The sequence below is a fragment of the Apostichopus japonicus genome, chromosome 18 (genome assembly GCF_037975245.1).
Source record: "Apostichopus japonicus isolate 1M-3 chromosome 18, ASM3797524v1, whole genome shotgun sequence".
NCBI classification, from domain to species: Eukaryota; Metazoa; Echinodermata; class Holothuroidea; order Aspidochirotida; family Stichopodidae; genus Apostichopus; species Apostichopus japonicus.
Window position 1 is genome coordinate 362,757 of NC_092578.1, and position 25,600 is coordinate 388,356.

Here is a 25,600-nt window from a genome sequence, read left to right on the forward strand (position 1 = left end):
TGGGTAAGATCATGTGATCATGTATTTGTAAACATTACACAGAAGATCGCTCTCTAAAGCAGGCCCTACCCTGGGGTACCCATCTGATCCACAGTTTGGAAGCTACATTAATTATTACACGTGACCAAGTATTTGTCAAAAACCTCAAACATAAGGGCTCCGCTCATAGCTGACTATCAAGAGAATCTTAATGTTCTATCAACATATGCCTGCGTGTATGATCTGCAGGCGCGACAGAGCACGCGTGGGCAGCGGCAGGATCCCCCTCCTCGGGTCCTCCAGTTTTTACAAAATGAAGAGCCTCTTTTTCGTTGACAAAATACCCCTTTTCCATTTTTCAAACCCAAATGTGCCCAATTGTAATTTAAACGTTCAATGATGTGTCGTTTAGGTGAAAAATTATTTTGTATTGTAACTAGAGAAGCGCCCCATTGTTAGTTGAAAAATTAAGCAAAAGAAAAGAGTGAATCAAGTGTCGTTAATTGAAGCAGACTTTCATGATGCCTTGATCCTCCCCCAGAAAAGTAAAAGAAGTTTCAACGTCAATTGGTGCATTGTGAAACCATAGGCGTATGGGACCATTTCAGTTTGGGGGCAGAACTTTTTGTGCCCGAAAGTTCCCGTGACACTATCTAAGAGGAGCGCCACCATCAGTTGGCGCGTAGCGTACAAGAAGAAAATTTTTGGCACACAATGCCTCTCAGATTGCCGGAAACGGCACTTCTGAGGCCTTGCAAGTTGCATCTAAACATTCTTTATTTTATAATCTCACTTTTTAGAAATTTACGCTTCCCCAAAAATTGGGTAAATTAGAAGAAGAAAAAATTGTAACATCACTTTGAAGGGGAAAATGGGACAGTATATTTTTTTTAAGCTCCTATTTAGTTACCTTATTTATTATTTTAACACAGTACTGAGTTACCTCCAGAAAAACATACATTGTTCAACGACACGTAGGCGAGATTATGTCGCTGTGTCGGGTGAGACTGCAATTTGTCTCACAAAAAAGTATAAAATATAACAAAGAATATGATAAACCTGTACTTCTAGGCTTGTAGGCACCCCCCCCCCCCATCATCCATGAATAAGAAAATGTTTCTTATATACACTCATGTTGGGGATCTCTAGGTCAAGTGCTGCGTAGCACTTTTAATCTGGGGGGGGGGGCACCGACATCAAAGGGCACTTTGCAGAAATTCGATTGGACTGATGTATAGCCTGATATTTAGTACCCTTTATAACTCTTATTGTTTTATCTTATATGTGTATACACATCACTCCATCAACGCCCCCCCCCCCCCCTAAAGGAAAATATGCATACTAGCACTGCAATATCCAATGCGCAAACTGGGAAACAAGGAACAAGTTTTCTTTTGAGACAAAATGAGGTGAAATCATGCTACTTGCTAATGTATAGGAATCTTCCGAATTAGAGTTTTTTTCTTGCTAATATTTTAACAAATTTTTCCCATTCGAAATAGCTTTGAGTTTGACCCACAGAAATTCATTAAAAGTCACGGGCTTAGCCAGGATTTGCAAAGTTGTATGCACGACTATATATCTGAGCGGAGCGCCACCATCGATAGGCGCGGAGCGTACTAGAATTTTTTTGGTTTTACAAATCCCTCAGATGGCCGGAAACGGCCCTTCCCGAGTGTTCATTCTGGTTCCCTGGCCTCTTGCTAACTTGAGGCACCTCAATTTTTATGTAGAAAAAAGGCATATTTTTAACCTGCCCCCTGTGCACCCCCCCCCCGGTTCCGCCGCCATTGGTCCAGGTATACAATTGACTAGTTAGAAAAAAATTGATCGTGCAAAAAGCGTGGTAGCCCAGATGAACTGCGCTTACGGTGGTGTTACACGGAAATATTCGGGCGTCATGATGCTAAATAAAGAAAATCATGGAATTGTCGGAAAAAAATTTGAAAAAGATTCGGGTAAGCTACTGCAAATTTATATATATATATATATATATATATATATATATATATTTCCAGAGGACAAGAATTCGGGCAAAAGTCCTGAAAAATTCGGGCAGCCTAAGAGGAGAAAAAAAATTCTCTTCTTAGGCTGCCCGAATTTTTCAGGACTTTTGCCCGAATTTCTTGTCCTCTGGAAATTTGGGGGGCAGTCTGCCCCCTGCCCCCACCCCCTCCGCCTCGTACGCCTATGTGTGAAACATTGTTAGGTTATAAACTATAGGTCTATAAAGAGGCCTACTAACGATTCTGATAAATAAGCTTGAATTTGTGGGAGATCGAAAACTCAATTTACATCCGCGGCAGTGGCGTATACTAGAATTATTAATCTGAAGGTACTGAGGGGGCAAAGAGTTCGAATGTTTCTTTACCCAAATTGAACAGTTTATTTATGAATTCCATCCACTAAATCGTTGTAGAGATGGTCGGCCAACTAAATATATGAACTTGATATATAATATAGAAAGTCAAGCGCGTAGCCAGGATTTCATGCAAGGGGGGGGGGGGGGTGGAGGATCCAAATTTTTACGGGAATTCTCAAATTAATATCAACCAATTGCCTCTCAAATGAACTATTATCCTATTATTTTGCTTTCTGTCATCACTACAAGGTCCCCATGCCCCTCCCCTCGCCACACACGCTATCCAGCGATATAACCTGCTACCATGCTTGTAATGTCAACCACGAACTGGTTTAACTGAAGCTTTAAATGCACTTTGTAATTTTCGAGGTGGGGATGATCTCCGGCCAACCCCACCCCACCCACCCCACGCAAGTGGTGTTTGTCAGACTCTGTGGTTGTGGCCACCTTTAAACCGTGGTTAATCTCGAGTCATACATACACATGTTCTTTGTTCTTACATTAAGTTACTTTCTATATCAGTTGTCCACCTAACTGCTCTGTTATACTGTTCAATAAAATACCTGCTTGCTTTCATTCCCGAGTTCTCCCATATTTTGTATCTTTACCCACGTTTACATACCGTGTAGTATATTACACACACATCCAAGCAATGTATCATTCGATCCAGTTTCAATATAAAGCTTTCCTGTGGTTTTCGATACGATTATAACAAATTTAATCGTTTCTTCTATCAACAAGGCACAAATTCAAGGCCTAAATGAGAATTCGTAAATTTCGAACTACCAAGAAATAACTTAAACTGCTTTAATAGGCAATACAAAAGTAAAGTCACATATAGGCGCAAAATGGTAAAATCATTTGACAATTAATTTTCACATTAATGCATTGCATTGGAAGCTGATTCTATACAAACGATTAGCTTACTTCTATATATTTTGGATAAGTAACATATCTGCTTGGGGTGGGGAAATGAGGCAATTCTCCCTCAGCCCCCCCCCCCCGCCCCCGTAGCGCCGCCACTGATGGCTTCCAGGTCCATGGTGATGATGACCAAGTTTACATTTGAGTTTTCTTACATTAGTCTGCCAGTTGCGTGTTCTCCGGGGTATATTGAACGGAGAGGGAGATGGCAGATTATGGCGATTACAGAATATTTATATTTAAGGACTATTAATGTTTCTGAGTTTAGTTAATAAAGTGCATGTTACCGAAGAAACTCAGTTGAGTCTAAATATGAGTTTACTTCAGTTTGCATATGAGTTTAATTAAAGCACAGGAATGGGCATTACCGCATGGGTTATAATTACATTTGTCACGGCGAAACGAAAATTAACATAATTTTATTTTTTAGCAGAGCCATAGTATGTGTCTTTATCTGATAGTGACTGTAGCACCCTTACTGGCGAATTAACACAAAAAAGGATTTCCTTGTCCGACCTACCCGTCTACGTAAGCTATATGTTTTGTGCAACAGAGTTATTCTTGTAATTAACACAGATCCATTGGCGCGATTAGCGAGCATTAAGTCTTTGGCTACCATTAAGGACACTTTATACTATCAGTACGTGCACTGCCAACGGGCCTCTTTTTAGTGGAGATGTGTTTACGCGGTCACCAACTGCCGTGAAAAAGTCATTATTTGTATATCTATTAAAAATCTTGAAGTTTACGATTCTAATCTGATCTTCAAGTTTTAACGCGCTCGTTAAATAGACGGGTTGTTGGGTTATACTGTCATCGAATTAAACGACAAAAGGATTTCTAAATTATTTTGTCTAAGGACTCTCGCGAAGGAAAGTTATAGTTCACAATAGGTCATCAGCGATGACCCCAGATATGCTATATAGCACCATGGCACAATAAAAATGGTCACTCGTACTCTACCTTCAACGTGCATTGTAAGCCAACATCAAAATATTTCAATAATATAGTACTCCCGGGTGTCTGCCTATAGCCTTCATCAAACTGACAAATTTGAAGCATTTTAAGCAGTTTTAAAGTTTGGAGATAAACTAATCACATCTAAAGCACGTGATGGATGACAGCTTTTGTAGAATGATGTTAATATACCAAAGTTAGCAATAATTCGTAAAAGAAATCAGTCGTTTGGGAATAAGTGAAACTTCCCAAACTTCAAGTATTCCGATATCATTTCTGGTCGATAAATCGATAGTTTTCAGATTTTGTTACTGCTGGCAGGAAGTATATCTGATGTACCCTCTCCTTGCACATACTGTTCGCTTGTCTAGCTGAAGTATTGACGTCATAATTACTGCTGTTTACTTTGGCCAGACTGAAATCAACGCCATGAATTAAGTGTGATGTGAATCCGCATCATACATGAATTGATATTCATGTTTGCGATGACTTGTATGATTTTTGAGAAATCATAGAAACAAATATTACTGTTTATATTAAAATGGCCACAAAATTCCTTTGAATATCTATACGCAGTATATTCATCCTTTCATCTTATTCACAATTGGTCATGGTGATATACAATGCGATAAAGAAACTTCTTCACAGATTTTTGATGCCAGAAAGCGATACTTGTTTTTATTTCCTTTTACTCTTAACGTCATATCTAAACAGGTTTATACATTGCTATAGCAACTACATTGATTCCATTGCGTCGACCTTTTTAATGACGTTGAGATGTAGTACCTTCTTATCACGGTTAAACATAAATTCACCCATTGATGTCCGACAGAAGGAATATAAGAATTAAAATAAAGAAAAGAATTTATTCAGTGTACAGGATAACAGTCTTCAAGTTTAGCAAAATACCCATGCATTGTTAATAAATATGAAGAGATAATATAAAACTGATAACATAATATATTCTTACTCATGTACCTGTAAACATACTTTTTATATCTTGCAATCTCTGTCGTTTTAATGAAACAACACCTTGTGCAAGAGTAATCAGATGTATTTATGGAGACCAATATATTGTATAACAGAAGATAGCGGTAGAACTTCTCGATGAATGTCTGATATGTAGGTCATCTAGACTGCTGGCAAAAAAAATCAACAACAAATGCATAAAAGGAAAGAACCTCCTGTCGTACTTAAGAACTAAAGTACAGGATTTTGTGTCAAGTTCTTGTAATCGAAAATACATAAAAAATGAATTACAAATTAGATTAATTCAATATATTCTGTATGCCTTGGCCAATGGGTATATATAGCTGTAATGTACGGTCATTGACTCATCTCATGGTAAAGCATTATCATAAATGCGACACCAGGACAAACAAAACACAGGCTAAACCTGCAGCTTGGCGGCAACTTTTTATGACTCAACGAAGAATACTCCTGATATCCCAAGGGTTTGCGAAATATTTTCATTGAAAACGCAATATTAAATTTTGTGCTGTCATAATTGCTAAGTAACCGAACTCAACAGGCCCGTAAATACACTTGGGAAGTCGAGCGTGAGATCAATGATGAAAAGGACTTACTCCATCACGAACGATTCTGAAATGTTAGTTACCTGAACAGGGAATGAGATGCTAGGCTTAACAGCATGCACCCGCTATTCCAATACAAACACATCACTAAGAACCAGATCCTTGATCACTATACCCTTCTGTTATGAAAACTTACTGTGTACCGCATAATACATTAATGTACTAGAATGCTGCAGCACTCACACTAGTGATGCAAACTGTAAATAAAATGACCGATTCTGTACCTTCTAGACATTCATCAGGTTAAGATGCAATCATGCTTTGGGAATAACTCATTTAATAAACCTACACTGTCTTTCTAAGTTACACTATTTGCTGCATGTGACGTCACACCTTGTCGATTCTTTTCAAAGCAACACGGGAAGGCCTTTTTAAAATATCGTCTGAAGTTTTCTCCCATGAAAGCATAAATGAATGGATTACAACAAGAGTTTGCGTACGATAATGTATGGGAGATTACTTTAAATATGTAAGTAGCATCGTTGACCGGGAATCGTTGTTGGGCAAACCGATACCACATACTGAATACATGAACTGGTAGCCAGCAAATCGCAAACGTCAAGACAACAACGAGAACCATCTTGGTAGTCCTTCGCTTGTGACGCAGATTCTGTTGATCATTATAAACATCGCCTGGCACAACACGACGCCATAGTTTATGTAACATGAGTGCATAGCATACACTTATTACTGTTAGTGGTATAAGGTAGAGTACAATAGCACCGTATAAACCGTATGCCATTCTCCAGGACGGCCAGTACTCCACGCATATGACATCATCATCCAAATTAAAGTATAATATGGCCGGAATAGACGAGACTAATGATGCTGTTATTAAAGACAAGACAAAGAAGGATTAAACGAAATGAAAATGTTAGTATTAAATGATCAATTACTAATGCTTTCCTTGTGTGCTACTCGTCTATACACGTATAATTATTAAACTAATCCAGTGACTTGAAAAGACTGACGTAGTTTATTCCTATCTCAATCACATGACTTTGACAGGAAAAGGCGCGGTGAACGATCAGGGAGAGATTGGAGCTGAAGTCACGCATAGAATCACATTACACTGGTCACGTTTGATCCAACAATATACGATATCATATCTGCAAACAAACTATTAAAAAACACAACAACAAAAACAATTTTCACCATTTAACGATTCTTCCGTGACGTCATAGTTACAGCAGTGAGTTTATTAATCAACATCCTGCAATACCAATACTCCCATAATATCAGTTCATTAATATTACTATAAACATTTGCTTCACTCGTATTAGATGATATACATTATAGAGGTGGGTTGTATGCTATTGGTTGATTGTAAACAAAAGTATTAATTCAAGTTTTAGAATAGCCTATACTGATTAAGAACACGTCATATTTCAAAATGGATGAATACTTGCACACCAATAAACGACGGGTTTGGTGATATTTAAATGCATGCAAGTACTATATCATTTATGGAACTATTAATCCGTTTGCCAGCTCGCGAAACAATCATTTCTTTTTGAACAGCTTCAGGACGATCTTGGGAGTCAGATTTAACCTATTGATATAAAAACTGGATTTTGGATTTGATGCTTTCAAAGATATCACCTTACGGAGAAGTGAGTGTTACTTACCAGTCCAAATAGCGATGCTAACAGATAACGCTAAATTAGTTGTTCTACTTCGAAGTGACTGTAAAGGTCGCACGATAGCCTTATAACGGTCAACACTCATAGCTGCCAATGTGAGACACGTCGCTGTGGCAGTCACCTGTCACAACAGCAACAAAAACAAAAATAAAGAAAATAGGTTGATGGTCTAAATCTTCAGTCTGTCTGGATTGACAAACTCAAAAAATACCTATAAGAAAAGTGCCCATATGTTGTTGTTTGAGAATCTCGGAATAAATCTAGCCATTCACGTCACGTTGACATCATTTTGACCAGAAATAGCATTTTGTTTTTTAACTGTCCTGTCAAAATTACACGCTGATATTTTCCGGATAGGAAAGGTCAAAACACGTTACCAAAGGAGAGATCCCTATCTGAGTTAGACATTTACTTTTGTACTAGAACAGAACCTAAAGGTGTTGTAATAGTAAAAGGATTTTAATATGCAAAATGAATCATTCTGTGGACTCTTTGAGTAATTAAAACGTCAGCTCTGTTCACCTTAATGTGCTAATTACGAAATCCTGTCTTATATCCGGCGTGCTATGACGTCACCGATTATGAACCTGTTCTCTACAGTTATTTGAAATGCTCTCGCAAGAGGAAGAACAAAGGCACCGACTTCTACAAACATTCATTATAAAGCAGTGACGTTGTACATGTAAACTAACAGCCCATTAGAATTATAGTATCGCTGTAAAACAGGGCACGATATATTGTCTAAACATATAGGCTACCGAATTGATATATCCAGTCGTCCCTATTATATATCCTACCACACTTACCTGCATCATCATGAAAACGAACTTGCATAAGAATGCTCCAAATAACCAAGGTGAAGGGTAAAACAGGGTAGCAGTGAACGGTGCACAGAACAGCAGGAACGATATATCGGTAATCGCTAAGTTCACAATGTAATAGTTAGTGACGGTTTTCATCTGGCCATGTCTGATGATGACGTAAATAACTAAACTATTTCCAGCGACACCGATAATCGTCATGAGGCCAAATAATATCGGTACCATCCAGGAGAAAACTTCTATCAGTTCATACGATATCGGTGCACGATAATCACTATCATTGAACGCTGAGAGGCTGTCCATATTACTATTTCGAATAATAGCAGGGCTAATCTACAAAGACAAAAGAAAAAAATAAAGGCAAATATACAAGAAAGGTCAGCTAATATCAGACTTATCGAACGTTTGCAACGATCTGTTAATGTTTACATAGCTAAACTAAGTTTTATGTATAACACTAAAAGTTCACCTCTCCGTCGACAAAATCTTTCTTGGATAATTGTGAATGTATTATAAATACTAAATTCAACCCCCTGAAGCAACAAACTCTATGTGGTTAAAGTTCAGATCAATTAAGCTGAGAACCACTATGTGAGTATACTGCCTATAGTCATCATCATCATCATCATCATCATCATCATCATCATCATCATCATCATCATCATCATCATCATCATCATCATCATCATCATCATCATCATCATCATCATCATCATCATCATCATCATCATCATCATCATCATCATCATCATCATCATCATCACCACCACCACCACCACCACCACCACCACCATCATCATCATCATCATCATCATCATCATCATCAGCAGCATCAGCAGCAGCAGCAGCATCATCATCATCATCATCATCATCATCATCATCATCATCACCATCACCATCATCATCATCATCATCATCATCATCATCATCATCATCATCATCATCATCATCATCATCATCATCATCATCATCATCATCATCATCATCATCATCATCATCATCATCAGCATCAGCATCAGCATCAGCAGCAGCAGCAGCAGCAGCAGCAGCAGCAGCAGCAGCAGCAGCAGCATCATCATCATCATCATCATCATCATCATCATCATCATCATCATCATCATCATCATCATCATTATCATCATCATCATCCCCATCATCCCCATCATCATCATCATCATCATCATCATCATCATCATCATCATCATCATCATCATCATCATCATCATCCCCATCATCATCATCCCCATCATCATCATCATCATCATCATCATCGTCATCGTCATCGTCATCGTCATCGTCATCGTCATCATCATCGTTGTTATCCTTATCCTTATCCTCATCATCATTCTCAATATTATAATAATAATAATAATAATAATAATAACATTAATAATAACAATAATAATAACAATAATAATAACAATAATAATAATAATAATAATAATAATAATAATAATAATAATATTAATAATAATAATAATAATAATAGTAATAATAGTAATAATAACAACAACAATAAAAATAAAAATAAAAAATAATAATGATAGTTGATAATTTGTTACGTAAGCCGAATGTGGAATGTTTAAAACATTTGATGTCACATTGATGCAGCAATTTCTGTATGATTATAGTGTTCACTAATGACGTTGCGTATGAAGAGATGTTAAGTTTCGTTACAACTCACAAATGACACATCCTATTTATACTCTAAGCCTTCGAATATGATATTGATGACGAAACGTTGTCAAACACGTCTGCCGTGTGTCATATTGTCCCGTTCATATATTATACTGTCAGCTTACGGTATACGCGTACATAATTTCACTGTTTTTACTGTCATATAACCTATACGACCAATAAGGAAAAAAAAAGCACAAGACAACGCCTTGTTTGCAAGACCCCATAGTTTTTGAGTAACCAAAATAAACTGCTTTTGAGTCCGAAATCTGCACTTTAAATTTACCGGCGCCATATTATTGTTATTATGATTTCCATCCAGTTTTGTGTAGGAACACTTACATGCACATAAAACAAGGATCCTCAGCTTTCTTTATGGAGCTCATTACAGATCACTAATTTGATTTCATCTACCCTTCTCAAGTTTCACTTTCATTCCATAGCCTACCAACAATGCAATCCTTCACAGTGTACTCGTGAGTTATGAGACACTATAGAAAAAAGCGGCAATCGGTAGCTGATTTACCGCGATTTAAACATTTACCAGTAATTCTACGTCCGCAGTAAGTTTAGTTACAAAGATGTATCTTTGAGGTATCACTTGTTTCTCTGATTACAAAATGCCGACAAAAATCGATGTTAGAATACATCAAGACCAGCGGTGCTTGTCAAAGTTAGTGACCGAGGCACAGGAATAGGTGAAATGTACAAGCCAGCAGCACGATCAAGAACGTAGATGTGGTCCCTGCCCGTGCGTCATCAGGATTTGTTTTAAGGGTCTCTTCAGTTCAATCCTACATTGACAAAGATATGTAACATGCTATAGCGATATAAGATTTACGACTTTCTACACACACTATGAGAGTCTAACGCTATACCTGATCACAGTCGCATGTATAGGCCATTTAACTGAAACATTTTCTATAGCGTTCCTTTTTTCAATAATTTGCTGTTTTCAATTAATTTGACCGAATACACGCAAAGTTTAATTCCCGAAGACATGTCTGGAAATTGCACACATACAAAAATAAAACGGGTTTGTGTTCACTTTGATTATATTTCGATTAAATTATAGGATTCAACGCCACTGGTATTTATCTTTGCCTACTGGCGTTTCTCGATCAAGTTATAACTGATAACTATAATGATCAAATTTAAGAAATGAAGGACAAAACTCTCTCCTTGAAGAGTCTTTAGCGTTCACCGTTGACTAATTCTCACGCACCAATGTAACTCAGTCGCTTGAAATTAGTCTTGAATTGATATGAACGAATAGGGTCTCGTTGAGTCTGTAGACAAGTCCTGTCTATAAAGTCATATGATAAAAAACTTGAAAAAGTTTAATTAATGCCTCCAAGATAAATTTCATGCTGCTAATGGCGGTAATATATTTTAAAAATTCCTGCGTATATATTAATTTCCAGCGAACATTGACAAGCTCCTAGTATAAACGACCAGTAGGCTACACTATACAATCATTATATCGCCGTGATCCGATGATTGCGGGGTGTGTAGTGCTGGGGTGCATTCGAGAATGCTTCCACTTTATATGACAGTGGCATACACACAAATTAAATTTGGCAGGGTTGGTCATTCCTATTTCAACCAAACCATCAATTCGAAGCTTGCTGCACGGTTCGGCTTTTTAATACCAAAAATATTGAAAAAGACAGAAAAAGGACTTAGTAGTGTTTAAAAGTCAAGTAGAAATGAAAATCTAAATTGAATTCATTTTGAGTCAATCATGCTAACTTAAACACAGTCATACCGAATGTGTTTTCTTCCTGTTTCTGGGGATTTTTTTTAAATATTAAATGGCCAGGTCAAAAATGTCTCTGATACAGTCATATAATCACAGGACTTTTAAATACATGTACAGGCATACCATTTGAAACTTGAAGTTAACAGGTGGTATAGGAACCATATATCAAGCAATAAAGGACTGCTTCTGTGCAAGGCTTATGTGCAAGTACGAGACCGCCAACTAACAATTTAACACGTACTGTCTGTATCATGAAATGACGCCTGGAAAATATACATCAGTAATTGTCATGTTTGCTTAATGAACAAGTCAACATACCATTCGATACATAGACTATACATGCAGTGTATCATCCATTTCCCAATTTAATATGCAGGGTTAAATATCCCGGAAGCGTAAAGTCATGCACAAGTCATTGAAAATTGGCAATGAGTTGGAAAATCCAGACAATGAATTAACTTCCACAGGGATTCGAACCCGGGCTTCCCGCTTTATATGCGGACACCCTAATCAACTGAAGGTTATGGACAATAATTGTCTGTCCAGTAAAGGAGGTCGCCATACCACTGTAGGCTTTGCCACCTGTATAGGCTTCAAATGATAATGCTGTGTTGGTGACATATTTGCCTTATACTTCATGATATATATATATATATATATATATGTGTGTGTGTGTATATATATATATATATATGTGTGTGTGTGTGTATATATATATATATATATATATATACACATATATACATGTATATATATATATATATATATATATATATATATATATATATATGTTTGTGTGTGTGTGCGACTGTGTGTGTAATTGTTAATATAGACGTTATGACAGTATACACACTTGGGAAGGTAATCACATCTAGCTAGCATCCATTTCACCAACATAATACTAAGTAGCATCTCTAATGACTCATAAAGAGTAGCCTAAAATACGTCTTATTCTTTCACATTGTCGATACAAGCATAATAACGATAGTTTTACGAGATCGTTGGTTTTCTATTTGCCGTTGATAAGCCATAATACAAACTTAAGTATAGGACATTTTGAGTGACCGGCAAATTCTTAAGTAGATTACTGCTTTCGAAACAGAATTATGTTCGTTACTTTACATTACAGAGGTGATATACGATGATTTTAATTATGATTAGAATATGAGAATTGAAATATAAGATCGATTAAATATCAAGATCAAATTAATATGTATTCTTATCGGCAACGCCTGAGACTCACTTCAAATGGTTCAACCACTCCATCAAACTCAAACTAAATTATAACAATATTCAACAACATATAAGGATGAAAGCTATTTACTGATAATTTGGAACATGATATTGAAATTTCCTTTTTGCACACAATTAGAAACTTGAACGTTTAAAGCATATGTAATTAGTTATAACCTTTCTCCCTCAGTACGTTTATGAACTGAGAAGATTTGGTGCCGTTACACCATTGATACAGCGTGATTAAATGTCCACGCTACGACGAAGATTACCAAACGGATTAGAACTTGAAAGAAAGGAACCACTTACCAGTCTTACGTTGTAATATCCATTACTCTCCGGACCTTCATGACAGAGACTCTAGTCTTCAATTGCTTTTATGCACCAAAGAAACCATAAAACTGACTATACATCAACCAAAAATATGACTACATTAACCATAAACTGACCACATTAACCATAAAATTGACTACAGCAACCACAAAACTGTTATTTGCTTTCTTTCTCACTTTCAGTTTCTTCGAATAATTCTTCGAATAATTCTTCGAATAATTCTTCGAATAATTCTTCGAATAATTCAGGATAATTCTTAGTTAGAACCTCTAAGAAGGAAATGTCGTTTTTTTGTTAATGTTTCTTCGACATTTGAAACTATAAGCCAACAGAGTGCCACTACTCACTATCCATCACACACTTTAGAATCATTGCTTCACTTTTGCAGATATAATTTGGTACAACTATGGCCAATGCATAAGGCTTCCCTCCAACGCGCATCGAATCCCACGAATCCAAGAAAAGAATTCTCTACAACAGAACCTCTTCACCGGATGAATTGACTGGTAAACTGTTTTAATATTCCCTTTCAGCATACCTTTCATGTTTATCGTAGATAAAGCTCTGAAGCAATAGTTAGGAATGATCTCAAGTGGCATAGTTTGGAATTAGACTTCTTCGAAATGGTGAATGTGTACTAGTATCTCCATCTCAACGATGCAACGTCATCCTCTCCACATTTACGTACGTAACTGCCGAGCTCGTTCGGTTAAGTGGAAAGCGACAGTTACATTGCTTCCTGGCTGCTGACCAAACAGCCTGCGCAACGTGCGTCATGTTTTCATCTCAGCTGTGCTACGAACATAAGAGACCTGTGACAACTGAATACTACAGATCATTGGATAGGGTGTGAACCTTATTTACAGGCATGTAGCCAGCGTTTGTGTTGGCGTGTAGCCATCCTTCGTGCAGGTGTGAGGGAAAAGCCAAATTATTTATCCCAATTTAAAAATTAACCGATATGAATTTTCATGACTAGCCACATAGGCTCTATCCCATTACGAATTTTAGGGTGATGTCATAAAATTTGGCTGACTTCAATCGTGGGGGGGGGGGGGGAGTTTACAGGGAGCAGTTTCCTCCCCCTCTAGAAACTTTATTTCAGTATAAGGATTAAGATGCAAACTGGTGCTATCATTTCCATCATTTAATCTACATTGGTGTGTATGACTTTGTGAGCGTGGGTTATAAAGTGGAAGAAAATATGGGTCAGGAAGTTAGCATGCATGTGTTCTCATGCTCCCAGTGGCAATGGCCCTGTATTAACAATATCTAACATTTAGAAAAACATAATAGAATGTGGGTAGGTTTTAGCTGGTACATCCTATCTCTACATTATATGACAATGAAGTTCCAAGTGAACTTTGACTAAGGTATCCATCACTGAGTGAAAGTTAACTTGTTCAGAGAACTCTCGTTCAAAAACAAATAAATAAATAAAAACAAATAAATAAATAGATAAAAACAACAATAAATAAACAAAGACCGCAGACGTTAATACTTCATTGTCTCTATTCGTTTTTTTCATTTTGAGATTAGACAAGAAGCAAAAATGATGATAAAAGTGCATAATGATCTACAAACTATGTTCTTTAAAGAGAGAAATGATTACCTCACCTTAGAAAATAAAGTGCTCCCAATAGAAAATGATCCCACTGTACAGATAATGTTTCCACTGCAATGTTGTTTAGTAACATGAGGTTTGCTATTTTCAATAGATGTTTACTTACACAAGATCCTTGACAGATGGAAACTAATCTAAGTGATGATATCAAGATTTTCACATTTAATTGACTAGTAGTAACTACAACTATACATACTCAGTCCTTGAGTATAAGTTGTTTATACTACTTTGTGATGAAACAAATGAATTTGAATGAAAATGTGAAGTAATGAAGAGATTAAGTACAACCTATTGTTTACAAGGACCTACCAACCATTAACTACACAAAAAGTTGTGGTTAGACAAACAGTCCTATATTAAATGTAGTTATTCATGTATTGTAGCAGAAAACATTCAACTTTGATACAATACTTTCCAATAAAAAAAAAAACTAGTTTGATTCATATCTACAAATTCTTAAAGAGTCCTCGCCATATCCTGAAAGCTTTGACTTCTGTGTCAAGGATTGTTTTTCTTCCTTTTAAGTTTTATGGAGGGAAACACCTATCGTACAATGTAGCAGGTGTTTTCATAGGAGATAACAATTTTTGTATGTAAGCACTCAAGGACAAAATCAATTTAAAATAGTGAAGAGTTTACTGGTGATTATTTAAATACCAACAAACAGACCACATGATAGTCATCTCATCATAAAATGCTATCATAATTTTCAAAGCATTTTCATTCCTTGAGAAGCTCTCTTTATCTGCTACAGATAAAGTTTCTGAAACAAATTGCATTCCTTGTAGCACATCCACAAAGTACTTCTACTGTCTACCTTTATTAAAGGAATCTTCAGTTGTATTTACTCTGCTCTCTGGAATTGAGTGTCTTATGGTTGTATCACTAGAAAACCACATTCTGCCTTGACAAGTTACAACTATTTAAAAATTGCTGTAATTATCTATTGATCATGATTTAAATATGATTTTGCCTTTCTTAGGAAGCACTTTAAGTGCTGACACTTCAGTGAGATGGAAAAAGTCAAATGGAATCACCCTTCAGGTCACTTATACTTTATGGTCTCCATTTTCTTTTGACAGACATAAACTCAATATAAAGAAGTGTATTCCATCTTTATTAATATCTTAAGCATTATCTTACACAGAAGCATCAACTTTGGCAAAAGTCCATTTTAACAATGCAGACAAGATTGAGAGGTTACTAATTTTAATCTTTGTGATAAACACAGTATTGTAATTTATTTTGTATGTTCCTTTTACTTGACATATCAAGCTAATATAGGCTCAAGAAATTAACTTCTATTCAATCAATACCTTACCACTCTAAATGATTAAATCCATAACTTACCACTCTTAAATGATTCAATCAATACCACTTTAAATCAATCAAATCAAAACATAATATTTGTACCTATCCTAGCTAAGACCACAAACCTATTTGCTATATGATACATAGATTGATGGAAGCACCGTATAAAATTCTTTCATTTTCACATTTCCAATGCATGAACATAATGTAGAATAAAGTATACCTCATGCCTGCCCCTAAGTTACCAGCTCCTGTAACCATCGGTGAGAACTAAACTAGCTTTCAATTACATTTTACCCTACTGCAGTTTGTGCTTCTGCTGGGAGAAATCGTTTTGTCATGTATGAAAACAAATATTTCAACTAGAAGCTATTAACGTAGACTGATGTCATCTGACAGGATTATTGGACTCAGTGTTCCATCTCTAATCCTAAACTCAAACCAGGAGAAATGTTACTAAGGAATGCAAGAAGTATAACAAAGTCAGGATAGTGCTACCGTACCACATTAGATACATTGTTAACAATTAATGTTAGAGGAAAACAAAACTAAAACATACCTTGTAGAAACTAAGCTTACTTAGTCAATATGATGATTCTTTCATTTAAACAATCTTCCTCCCTTTTAGAAAGGATAAATGTTGTGATTTTCCTACATTCATATGATCCCATTATTTATAAGACAGACATCACTATCTTATCAATATATTCTGAGCCCAGATAAGTACAGCTAGTAATTAAGCCGGTTAAAAGTCATCGCCAAGTGTATGCTAGAAACACATGAAAGATTCCGTTATGAATAGCTCACAAGTTCCCAATCAGTTATTATCTAGGCTAACAGACCTCCCTGAAAACTGCTAACATTTTTTGCTTACAGGAGAAAAAGGGGACCTGCTTTGCATAATAATAAATGATTATTGTTTCCCTGAGCTTTCTTAACTTATCTCAGAGATAGTTTATCACATTTATTGTCATCCAACCTTCCCTGTCCTAATCATCCAACCTTCCCTGTCCCAATGTAACCTCATGAATATGCATTTTGATGACACCTGATGAAACAGCAATCAGGAGGAACTCTTCTAGCTTACAGCATTTTTAAGAAATTGACTCCTAATTTAAACTTTAAGAAAATCACTACAGCCCTGGAAAAAGAATGATTTAGTTTTGGTCTGCATTACAAGCTACCTTGGCAAGACAAAATCAATCTTCCTGCTTGTTATTACAGCTGCAGATGTGAAATCCTTAAGGACTTCAACTATAAATGTGAAGGGAAAATGTAATGTGAAAAGGAACAAAGAATTGTTAATTTCTAGGACTGCTATAGTAAAAATGTGATAAAGTTTTAAATCTATGCAGAGCCTGCTTTTCTGCAGAAATAGTTGTTTTTGTTTTGCTTTCATTACCTGATACTGTACATGTACCCAGTAAAGGTATATTAAAAATGTAAAAATAAGTAGACATAAATCCTCTTGGTGAAGACAAGTTGGTTAATTCTGTATCTACCCCGTTATGAAAGAAGCTAGTAGTCCAATTAGAAATTCTCCGTGCTATGGACTCAGCGTTGAAATGTCTTTCCCCTGTGAAGGAGAGAGAGAGAATTCATCAAACAAATCAGTCACTGAGACACAACTCTCTTTATGACCAGAAAAAAAATCAATTATGAAACCTCAAAATTTATTAAAGATCTGTGCTGCACCAAAGAGGTTAAAAACAAAACAAAAAAGGTTCTTTCCTCCTAAATTTTAGTACAATCAAAGATATGCTTAAACTCATATCAGTATCTTTAAGGAATGAGTTTAATTTTACTGGTGGAAGTAACTTATGGAACCAAAGAAGATGATCTTTATGAAGTTTATGGGACTCTAGAGGAAAAGAAAGGTTACACTAATCTGTTTGTGGCTCCCATTGACCTGACACTGAGAAAGCAGGGCCTTTGCAAACCAGACATAAAAAACATGAACATATCAGTAAACATGAGGAAATACCAACACAGCTTTAAATTGAAGAGAATTGTGTATTTGAACTTGACACCAAGACATGACAAGCAGTCTCCACATAATAACATACATCTCCACATAGAAACATGTATCTACACATGTATAGTAACATACATCTACACATAGTAACATATAGCTACACGTAGTAACATGTATTTACACATAGTTACCTGTATCTACACAAAGTAAAATAAATAAGCTACTGAAAATGCGACTCAGCAATTGACGTAAGAATTATTAACATGTTCCCTCTATCATTCATCAGTAACAGCAAAACACTTTTGCTTTCCCTATAAGCAGCGTATGAAGACTCTGTTGTTAAGGAAACGTTTCCTTAGTCAGCCTTCTATCAACACACAATGTACAGTAGAATCATGCATTTCCTGGTTGTGTGGGATCCTCACTCCTCTAGTTTTCTATTTATTTTCTCTCTCTCTCTCTGTTTGTCTTCACCTCCAGGGAAAGCTACAAGGTGCTTGCTTATTTAAATGAAATGCATGTTACTACATCAAACTGAAGCAGTTAAAGTCTCAACTGGTTAAACCTGAATTGAGTAAATCTGTTCAATCGAGGAAGTGTACCTCTACTCTCATAGAAATGATGAAATCATTGTTTTGTATGTGAAACTAGTTTAAGATCTCAAAACTTACTTTATTGTCTTCTTTTCCTTGGTTTGATCTTCTGGTCTAGCTCTGTTTAGAATCTTGAGGAAATCTGTAGTACGAGCTCTCATTCGAGAATGGATGTAAGCCTGTCATGGTAAGAAATTTCAGAATTAAAGCAGAATATTCATTAAAATTGTTCACTAAAATTGTCATTTTGAACACTGAATAATACAAGAACCATTACCTGTGACCACTGAATACATCATGTGTCTAAAGCTGTTACCACTGCATTAAAGTGTGGAGGTTAGTATAACTAGAACAGTTACCAATGCATTAAAGTGTGGAGGTTAGTATAACTAGAACAGTTACCACTGAATACCTAGGTAAATGGCAACTTACCTATAAGCACTGAGTTACTCATATATAACTAAAGATGTTACCTTTGAGCTATGAATACCTCCTTGATAAAATCTGTTACCTCTAAGTATTAAGTCATGAATGTGACTTTAAGCTATGAATTAGTTGTTACCTTAGAGCACTTGATGTGGTAGTGGAGGTAATCTCTGAAGGTGTGGATGAGATTAATTGTGTTGTCTTTTAGTTCGTCATTGATGTGCCTTGGTTCCAAAACTGAAGAGGAAAGAAACATCAAACTGATTAGATTAGGTACAAGGGATGTGGATGGATTGAAAAACACGTTGTGAGCCAATAATGGCCTCTAAATCAGTCAGATACCAGCAGGATACCACTAATAACAATTAGGTCCATGTTCATAACATTGTTATTCCAGTAAGATGCTACCTTTGTTGAAAACATTCTATATTTGAACATTTCCTTAGATTGTGATTTCAAATTGTCGAGAAAGAAGGATTCTCAACTATATTCTTGGTTCTCAGCTAGGAATGCATCCATCCACCTTGTTCTCCTTCTTCCACTCCTCCCTGAGGTTCACATCTACACCTGCAACTTTCATTTTGTACCAGCATGTATACACTAAGGTGATATATTTACAATCACATCAGATATTGGTCTTCAGACGAGGCTTGTCTTGCATTCTGTTATTTTAAATACACACCAAATATTTATAGCTAGAAGTTATTTTTAACTCACCAAAGGTAATATATCCAATATTTTCCCCAACAGAGGCATCTGTTCCCTCTAGTTCTAGGGGTGGTTCTCGGTGACTGAACAGAACCTGAGGGGCATTCCTACTGGCCTTACGTCCTTCCTTAAATTCCTAGATGACAAAAAGGTTGAGAAAGTTGAATTCCTCTAAATGCACAACAACAGTCTGGAAGTGTTTAACTTTTTGAAAGACATAAACAATTCAAAATATCAGAGACTTCCTCACCAATAGATTAATTACTTTCAAATCAAAATATTAAATAAACACAAAAGAGCACTAATTTAAACACAGAAGATGGTTAGTGAGCACTGTTAGACTATACAATTACAGCTTGACAAAGAAACGGTGCACACAAACCTGCATGAAGACTTTGCCAATGATGACATCATCATCATCTTTGAAGAGTGTGCTGAAGACCACAGTCACTCTGTCTTTCTTGGCATGTACATACCTGTAACAAACAAAACAATAGAGTGTAATCATACAATAATGAGAAAGAGCAAACTGTGAAACAACAATGAGAACAAGAACTCAATAAAATAAGGAAAAATAAATAAATATTGTGTTTGTTTGACACAACTAGATCATATTTAACAATAAGTAGTCCCTTATCATAAATAACCCATCTTTTGGCAATTAGTGTATAACCAATTGATTGACTAACAATTACCTAAACTACACCTTTATGACGTTCTCCCAACCCATTTCTGGGAGTGACAGAAATATGCACACACTTGTTGAAGGAGCAATTGCAATTAAACTTATTGAAGCTTTGAATGCTATTTAAATAATTATGATAGTATAGGTCTCATTGGTGAATTAAGATAAGGTTTACAGGAGATGTAGGAGTGTGGGTAGCTTACATAGTTTCATCATCTCTGTAGTGAATGACTGCTCTCTTTTTGCCAGAGGTGTCCTCATCTTTAAGATAGTTGAAGTATTTCTCGAAGACTGATGCAAAACAGTTTCGTTTCAAGAGAGCTGCTTTGGCTGCCATCTCGGCTGGATTAGCTGGTACATTAGTCAAATCAAATAGTAATGATACATTGTACCCACTCTCTGCATCTACCAGATGATCTCCATACTCTCTCTTCAGAAGCTGCGTACAAACAATAAAATGCTTAATAACTTATATGCAAGGTTATAAATGAACACTTTATTTTATAAGAGAATTACAAGTTTTGTTTCAATTCACTGTCCATACAACTTGCATAAAGAAAGTTACTGATAATGTGAACACACTTAGAGAGCATCTTTTAGAATCCCTCTTACATCTGTATGATTAGACTGTGTTTATCTTCAAAACAATAACGTACCTCATCAGCACCATACTCCTGGAGTTCTGTATAAAACTTCAATGAGGCACTGAGTAGAATTTTTGTTTTATCACCATCAGGGTTTGATAAGTGAAAGAGGACTCCGTCAAAGTCTGAATGGAAAAGAAAAGGATGTGTAATTAGTATGTTTGACAAGGTTTAAGTTGTGAAACACTTGTAACCATTTAAGTACGTAAACTTCACACTGCTGCCAAATGGCAGCATTCTGTTACTAGTGTTTGCACCAGGTATCCACCCGATGGGATTATTACCTGGTTTTAAAATCACTACCGGTTCCATAAAATTGGTAATAATTTTTTTTTTTTATAGGAAATCATGTTCAAAACATAAGCCTATCCTAGGCCTACTTGGTGACTGTCTAAAGTTCAGAAACAAATGGCAAGCTTTACAAAGGTACATTAATGGAGTAATTACTGAAAGAGCACTTTCTGTGTCAGGAAAATGGTTTCAGTTACTGCACTGCATTAGTTTAGACTAAGGTTGGGAGATTCATGAAACAAAGAGATTTAACATAAAATAAAGACAATTTCTCAACTTTGTGTAGAAAAGTAATATCCTTCTATTTTACAATGCATGACAGTAAAGGTGACAGATCAAAACCTCAACACCAAATAAATTTATCATAACATTTACTTACCACCTATTTTTGTGTCAATTGCATCTGCTTTTATACTAAAAGAAGAACGAAAAAGAAAAAAACAAGAGTCGTAAGATGAAGATAAATTGGGTACAGTGACTTTAGTTTGGGAATCCCATTCACAGTATACATTTTATATAAGGGTTGTTGACTGTAAAAACTGTTGGGTATTATAAGGCTAGCCCTCCCCATCTCCCAAATCACAATGTCAGTTGTAGACTTGCCTTATGCATAGCACAGGTATTATACACTTATCTGAAAGTCACAACATAATTATTACTTAAAAATCACCTTGCAATAAACAGCACTTCAAAGCAAGTAATATCAGATGAAACCAATATTTTCTAAGTCTTAACTGGTGATTGCAGGTAAATTATGGGCTGCAAATATGAGATCTTTATTAAATGTATCTTTCAAATTGTAACATTAAACTGAAATGTAATGCAAAATAAATTTCAAGGCCTTTCTTTATGAGTAACTGTTGATATATAGACTTTGGTGGAAGGGATTTGTCAAGGAGACCTCCTGGAAGGATACGAACACATATACACTCTTTCTGACAAAATCTCAGAAAACATGTTGGCTAGGCTAGAATGAGATTCCAACTAGTGACTCCAGAGTTACAAGCCCTGTGCCCTACCAAATACAGCTATCCAGCCGATAAAAAAAAACTTGAAAAGAACTCCCAACAAAGTAGTAAGCTACGTGGGTATCAAACAGGAAATCCAGCAGTCGGTCCAAGTTAGTTATGCTAGGCCTTGCAAATTGATGCCTGTTAACTCAACCCCAAACAGTCAGTAGTCAACACAATATATCATTACATTTGAGTATACATACCAACACATCATAATGTTCTTAACTTAAATTCAGGAACCATGGCTGGGTTCATCCTTGAATTCCTAACTGTCGAAGAAAGTTAGGTCTCATCTAGCCTCCTAACACTAACACGTACGCTGTGCCTAGGCTAGCCTATCCTAAAGTTATTTACCTAGGACAGGTGTCAGAACTATAAGAAGCATCTTACCCATTTGCAGCATTCTCAAACCTCTGGAGCAGTGTCTCCTCGATGATCCTATTTTTTATTTCTAGCAATATCATCTTTATTGGTTGGTAAATTGAAGATGTTTTTACTTAAATCCAACTTCCTGTCTCTTACTAGCAGTATAGACACACACTGCACGATGGGTGGACGCCTAATGTACGTACTATGGTGTGTCCAAGATTTACAGACGTTGGTGTGTATAGGCTATAGTATAGTGTATGCTGTTAGTGGGAGGTACTGCTTTCAATCAGGAAGTAGCACGACTGTCATTAAGTACGGTAGTACTGCTGGTACATAGATATATAAACACTAGAAAACTAATGTTAACGTGTGTGAAATTTTGAGAGGGCGCCACATATATGAGCTGTTCAGAACCGTGCCTACATAACAGCAGAACACTCAAGAGCATATACGTGCACAGTACAAAATCTGCATCATTCCATGACAAACTCGTGTTACGACAGGCAAGGGGGGGGGGTGAATGGGGCTTGGCCGCCCCCCCTTGAGCATATTTTTAATTAATTTTTTTTTATGTTTTATGATATCGCTAATAATTTCAAAAGAGAAAATGCTAAGATGCAACTTACAAGGCCTGTGAAGTGCCATTTCCAGCGATCTGGGAGGCATTTTCAGCCAAAATTTTCTTGTACGCTTCGCGCCAACTTATAGTGGCGCTACGCTTAGGAAGTTTGCAATGACGTATCTACGGCTCTGATAGTTTGCCTACAGTTTCGCCCCTCCCTTGGCAAATTCCTGGCTACGCGCCTGTGTTACGAATTGCTTATTTATCAGAAAGATAAAGATTATTTAGTGAATCTTTTGGGTTTGCAACACCCTGTGCGCCAAGGAAAAGATGGATTTGACCCAAACTGATTCCTGACCCGATTTTCGTATGTACCAGCTAGGCGTTCATGAAGCATGAGTACCATACCGTGGGGGCTTGGGACTGGGGGCCTTGAACATTTGCAACACCCCACGGAGCTAACACAAAGTCAATGGGAGCTGTTTGATTTTTTTTTAAGTGAAAAACATAATTAGCATATCCGGCATGTGTTCCGGGCCCTGTGCGCCATGGAAAAGAAGGATTTGAGCCAAACTAAGTCCTGACCCGATTTTCGTATGTACTAGCTAAGCGTCCATGAAGTATAAGTACCATACCGTGGCCGGGGGCTTGGGACTGGGGGCTTTGAACATTTGCAACGCCTCACGGAGATTGTTGACCAGTGAACACCATGTTGTATCAGTATCAAGAACTTCATTTTATTTTGAAAATATTTCTGTGTGTGTGCACCGTGGTGCAACCTTGTGATTTTGGACTAGTCAGGATTTAGCCACCTTGGTCAGAGATTTAACCTGTGTATGCGCTATAGCCCCTTCTGCAAGGTTTTATATTGTTTGTTTCAAGTCGTTTAGTTCAAACCGTTAGCCTAGATGGTTATGGCGGTAGAGTGGATTGGGCTCCGTTGCGAAAGAAGTTTGTTGGGGTTTGGATGTCATGCGTAGCTTATAAGCTACGCATGACATTTAACCAAACCACAACAGTTTCAAATATGCTAGAAATATGTTACTACCACCGCCTCAAATCATTTTGCTCACTAACTTTGTCGTTTAAGTGACACCCATCTATGCATATAGAGCATGTGAATAATTTGACAGAATCTCTTGGATGATATCTTCGAAATTATCTGCGAAGTGTTAGCATGCTAAAATTTTGGTACCAATATATACTGATGATCTTTAAACTCTTTCGATGGATCATACAATACTGCGGTGGTACATCAAACTAAACCTTCGCCCATCGATGTTGTGGTAAAGTACCATAACTTCAGAAGCACATAAATGTCTAAATTATAGTAGATAACGCTAAGGATAACGATAAGGGGATAACGCTGAAGGTGACGTTTGTTTACTTTTATATCCATCTGTGAATGATCATGAAGAGAACACAATTTATCCCCAAAATTGTAAAACTTCCTTTGAAATATTGGTGGGCTATCGAACGTACCAGCATGACTTTGAAATATCCATGGAACTATTACTTTAAAAGTGACTGACGTTTCAATAAAAAGTGGAGGGAATCTGCAACTTTAAGTCAAACCCTAATACATTTGTATCGCACTCATAGACCCCTGTACACGTAAAGTTTCTGATTCCTATAAAGCCCGTCCATAAATGAAGATGAATGTACTTACCTAGCATATTCCAATGGCCAGGGGGTTCAATAGTTTTAGCAGATATCAAAGTTTTCCTTTGGAGGGACCAACAATCATTTGATGGCCGACATATTACTATTTTTGATTGGGCTGACGGCTGATAAAAAAAAGGGACCAATCTTGATGTATCTAAATGAATAAGAAATGAACCTAAAATGGAAAACCTATACGCCTCTGATTTCAAGGACAAACCAACTCAGTATGAAAGAACTTAGGAAAGCTTTTCAAATGCATCTGCCATGATGAAATCACAGAACTGCTTTCCGGTCAAGGAAGGCAAAAATTGACATCCACACAATCATATCTAGATAACTAGACATGGACCCTATTTTTTTTAGGGGGAATGCATTTTATAGTGGTAAGAACTATCTATTTCCTGAGAGAAGAAACATTTTTCTGGCAATTGTTTCTTTGGTGGGGTGG

General features: G+C 36.6%; 2 protein-coding genes across 2 annotated transcripts; both read right to left on the minus strand.

Annotated features, from left to right (window-relative positions):
• Positions 1-4,821: 4,821 nt before the first annotated feature.
• On the minus strand, positions 4,822-14,643 carry LOC139958550 (G-protein coupled receptor 54-like). The gene is made up of 4 exons (XM_071955683.1): positions 13,263-14,643; positions 8,267-8,614; positions 7,446-7,581; positions 4,822-6,645 (listed from the first exon to the last, which is right to left on the minus strand). Exons 2-4 carry the CDS (start codon positions 8,582-8,584, stop codon positions 6,116-6,118), a joined length of 984 nt encoding a protein of 327 aa, XP_071811784.1. The 5' UTR covers positions 8,585-8,614; positions 13,263-14,643; the 3' UTR covers positions 4,822-6,115.
• A 137-nt stretch (positions 14,644-14,780) lies between these two features.
• LOC139958552 (actin-related protein 2/3 complex subunit 2-like) lies at positions 14,781-23,174 on the minus strand. Its single transcript, XM_071955684.1, has 9 exons — positions 22,947-23,174; positions 21,923-21,957; positions 21,265-21,377; positions 20,812-21,047; positions 20,306-20,399; positions 19,933-20,059; positions 19,352-19,452; positions 18,868-18,968; positions 14,781-17,797 (listed from the first exon to the last, which is right to left on the minus strand). The coding sequence occupies exons 1-9, from the start codon at positions 23,018-23,020 to the stop codon at positions 17,776-17,778; spliced, it is 903 nt and encodes a 300-aa protein (XP_071811785.1). The 5' UTR covers positions 23,021-23,174; the 3' UTR covers positions 14,781-17,775.
• Between the last annotated feature and the right edge of the window lie 2,426 nt (positions 23,175-25,600).

Excerpts from the sequence above, each read along its gene's own strand:
- LOC139958550 (XM_071955683.1), bottom strand. The coding sequence starts at position 8,584 with ATGGACAGCCTCTCAGCGTTCAATGATAGTGATTATCGTGCACCGATA. Across the intron at positions 7,582-8,266 it reads TCGTTTTCATGATGATGCAG|GTGACTGCCACAGCGACGTG; the intron begins GTAAGTGTGGTA and ends CTGTTGTGACAG. Across the intron at positions 6,646-7,445 it reads TAGCATCGCTATTTGGACTG|CATCATTAGTCTCGTCTATT; the intron begins GTAAGTAACACT and ends CTTTAATAACAG.
- LOC139958552 (XM_071955684.1), bottom strand. The coding sequence starts at position 23,020 with ATGATATTGCTAGAAATAAAAAATAGGATCATCGAGGAGACACTGCTC. Across the intron at positions 19,453-19,932 it reads TATTGGATATATTACCTTTG|TTTTGGAACCAAGGCACATC; the intron begins GTGAGTTAAAAA and ends TTTCCTCTTCAG. Across the intron at positions 17,798-18,867 it reads AAGGAAAAGAAGACAATAAA|GGGAAAGACATTTCAACGCT; the intron begins GTAAGTTTTGAG and ends TCTCCTTCACAG.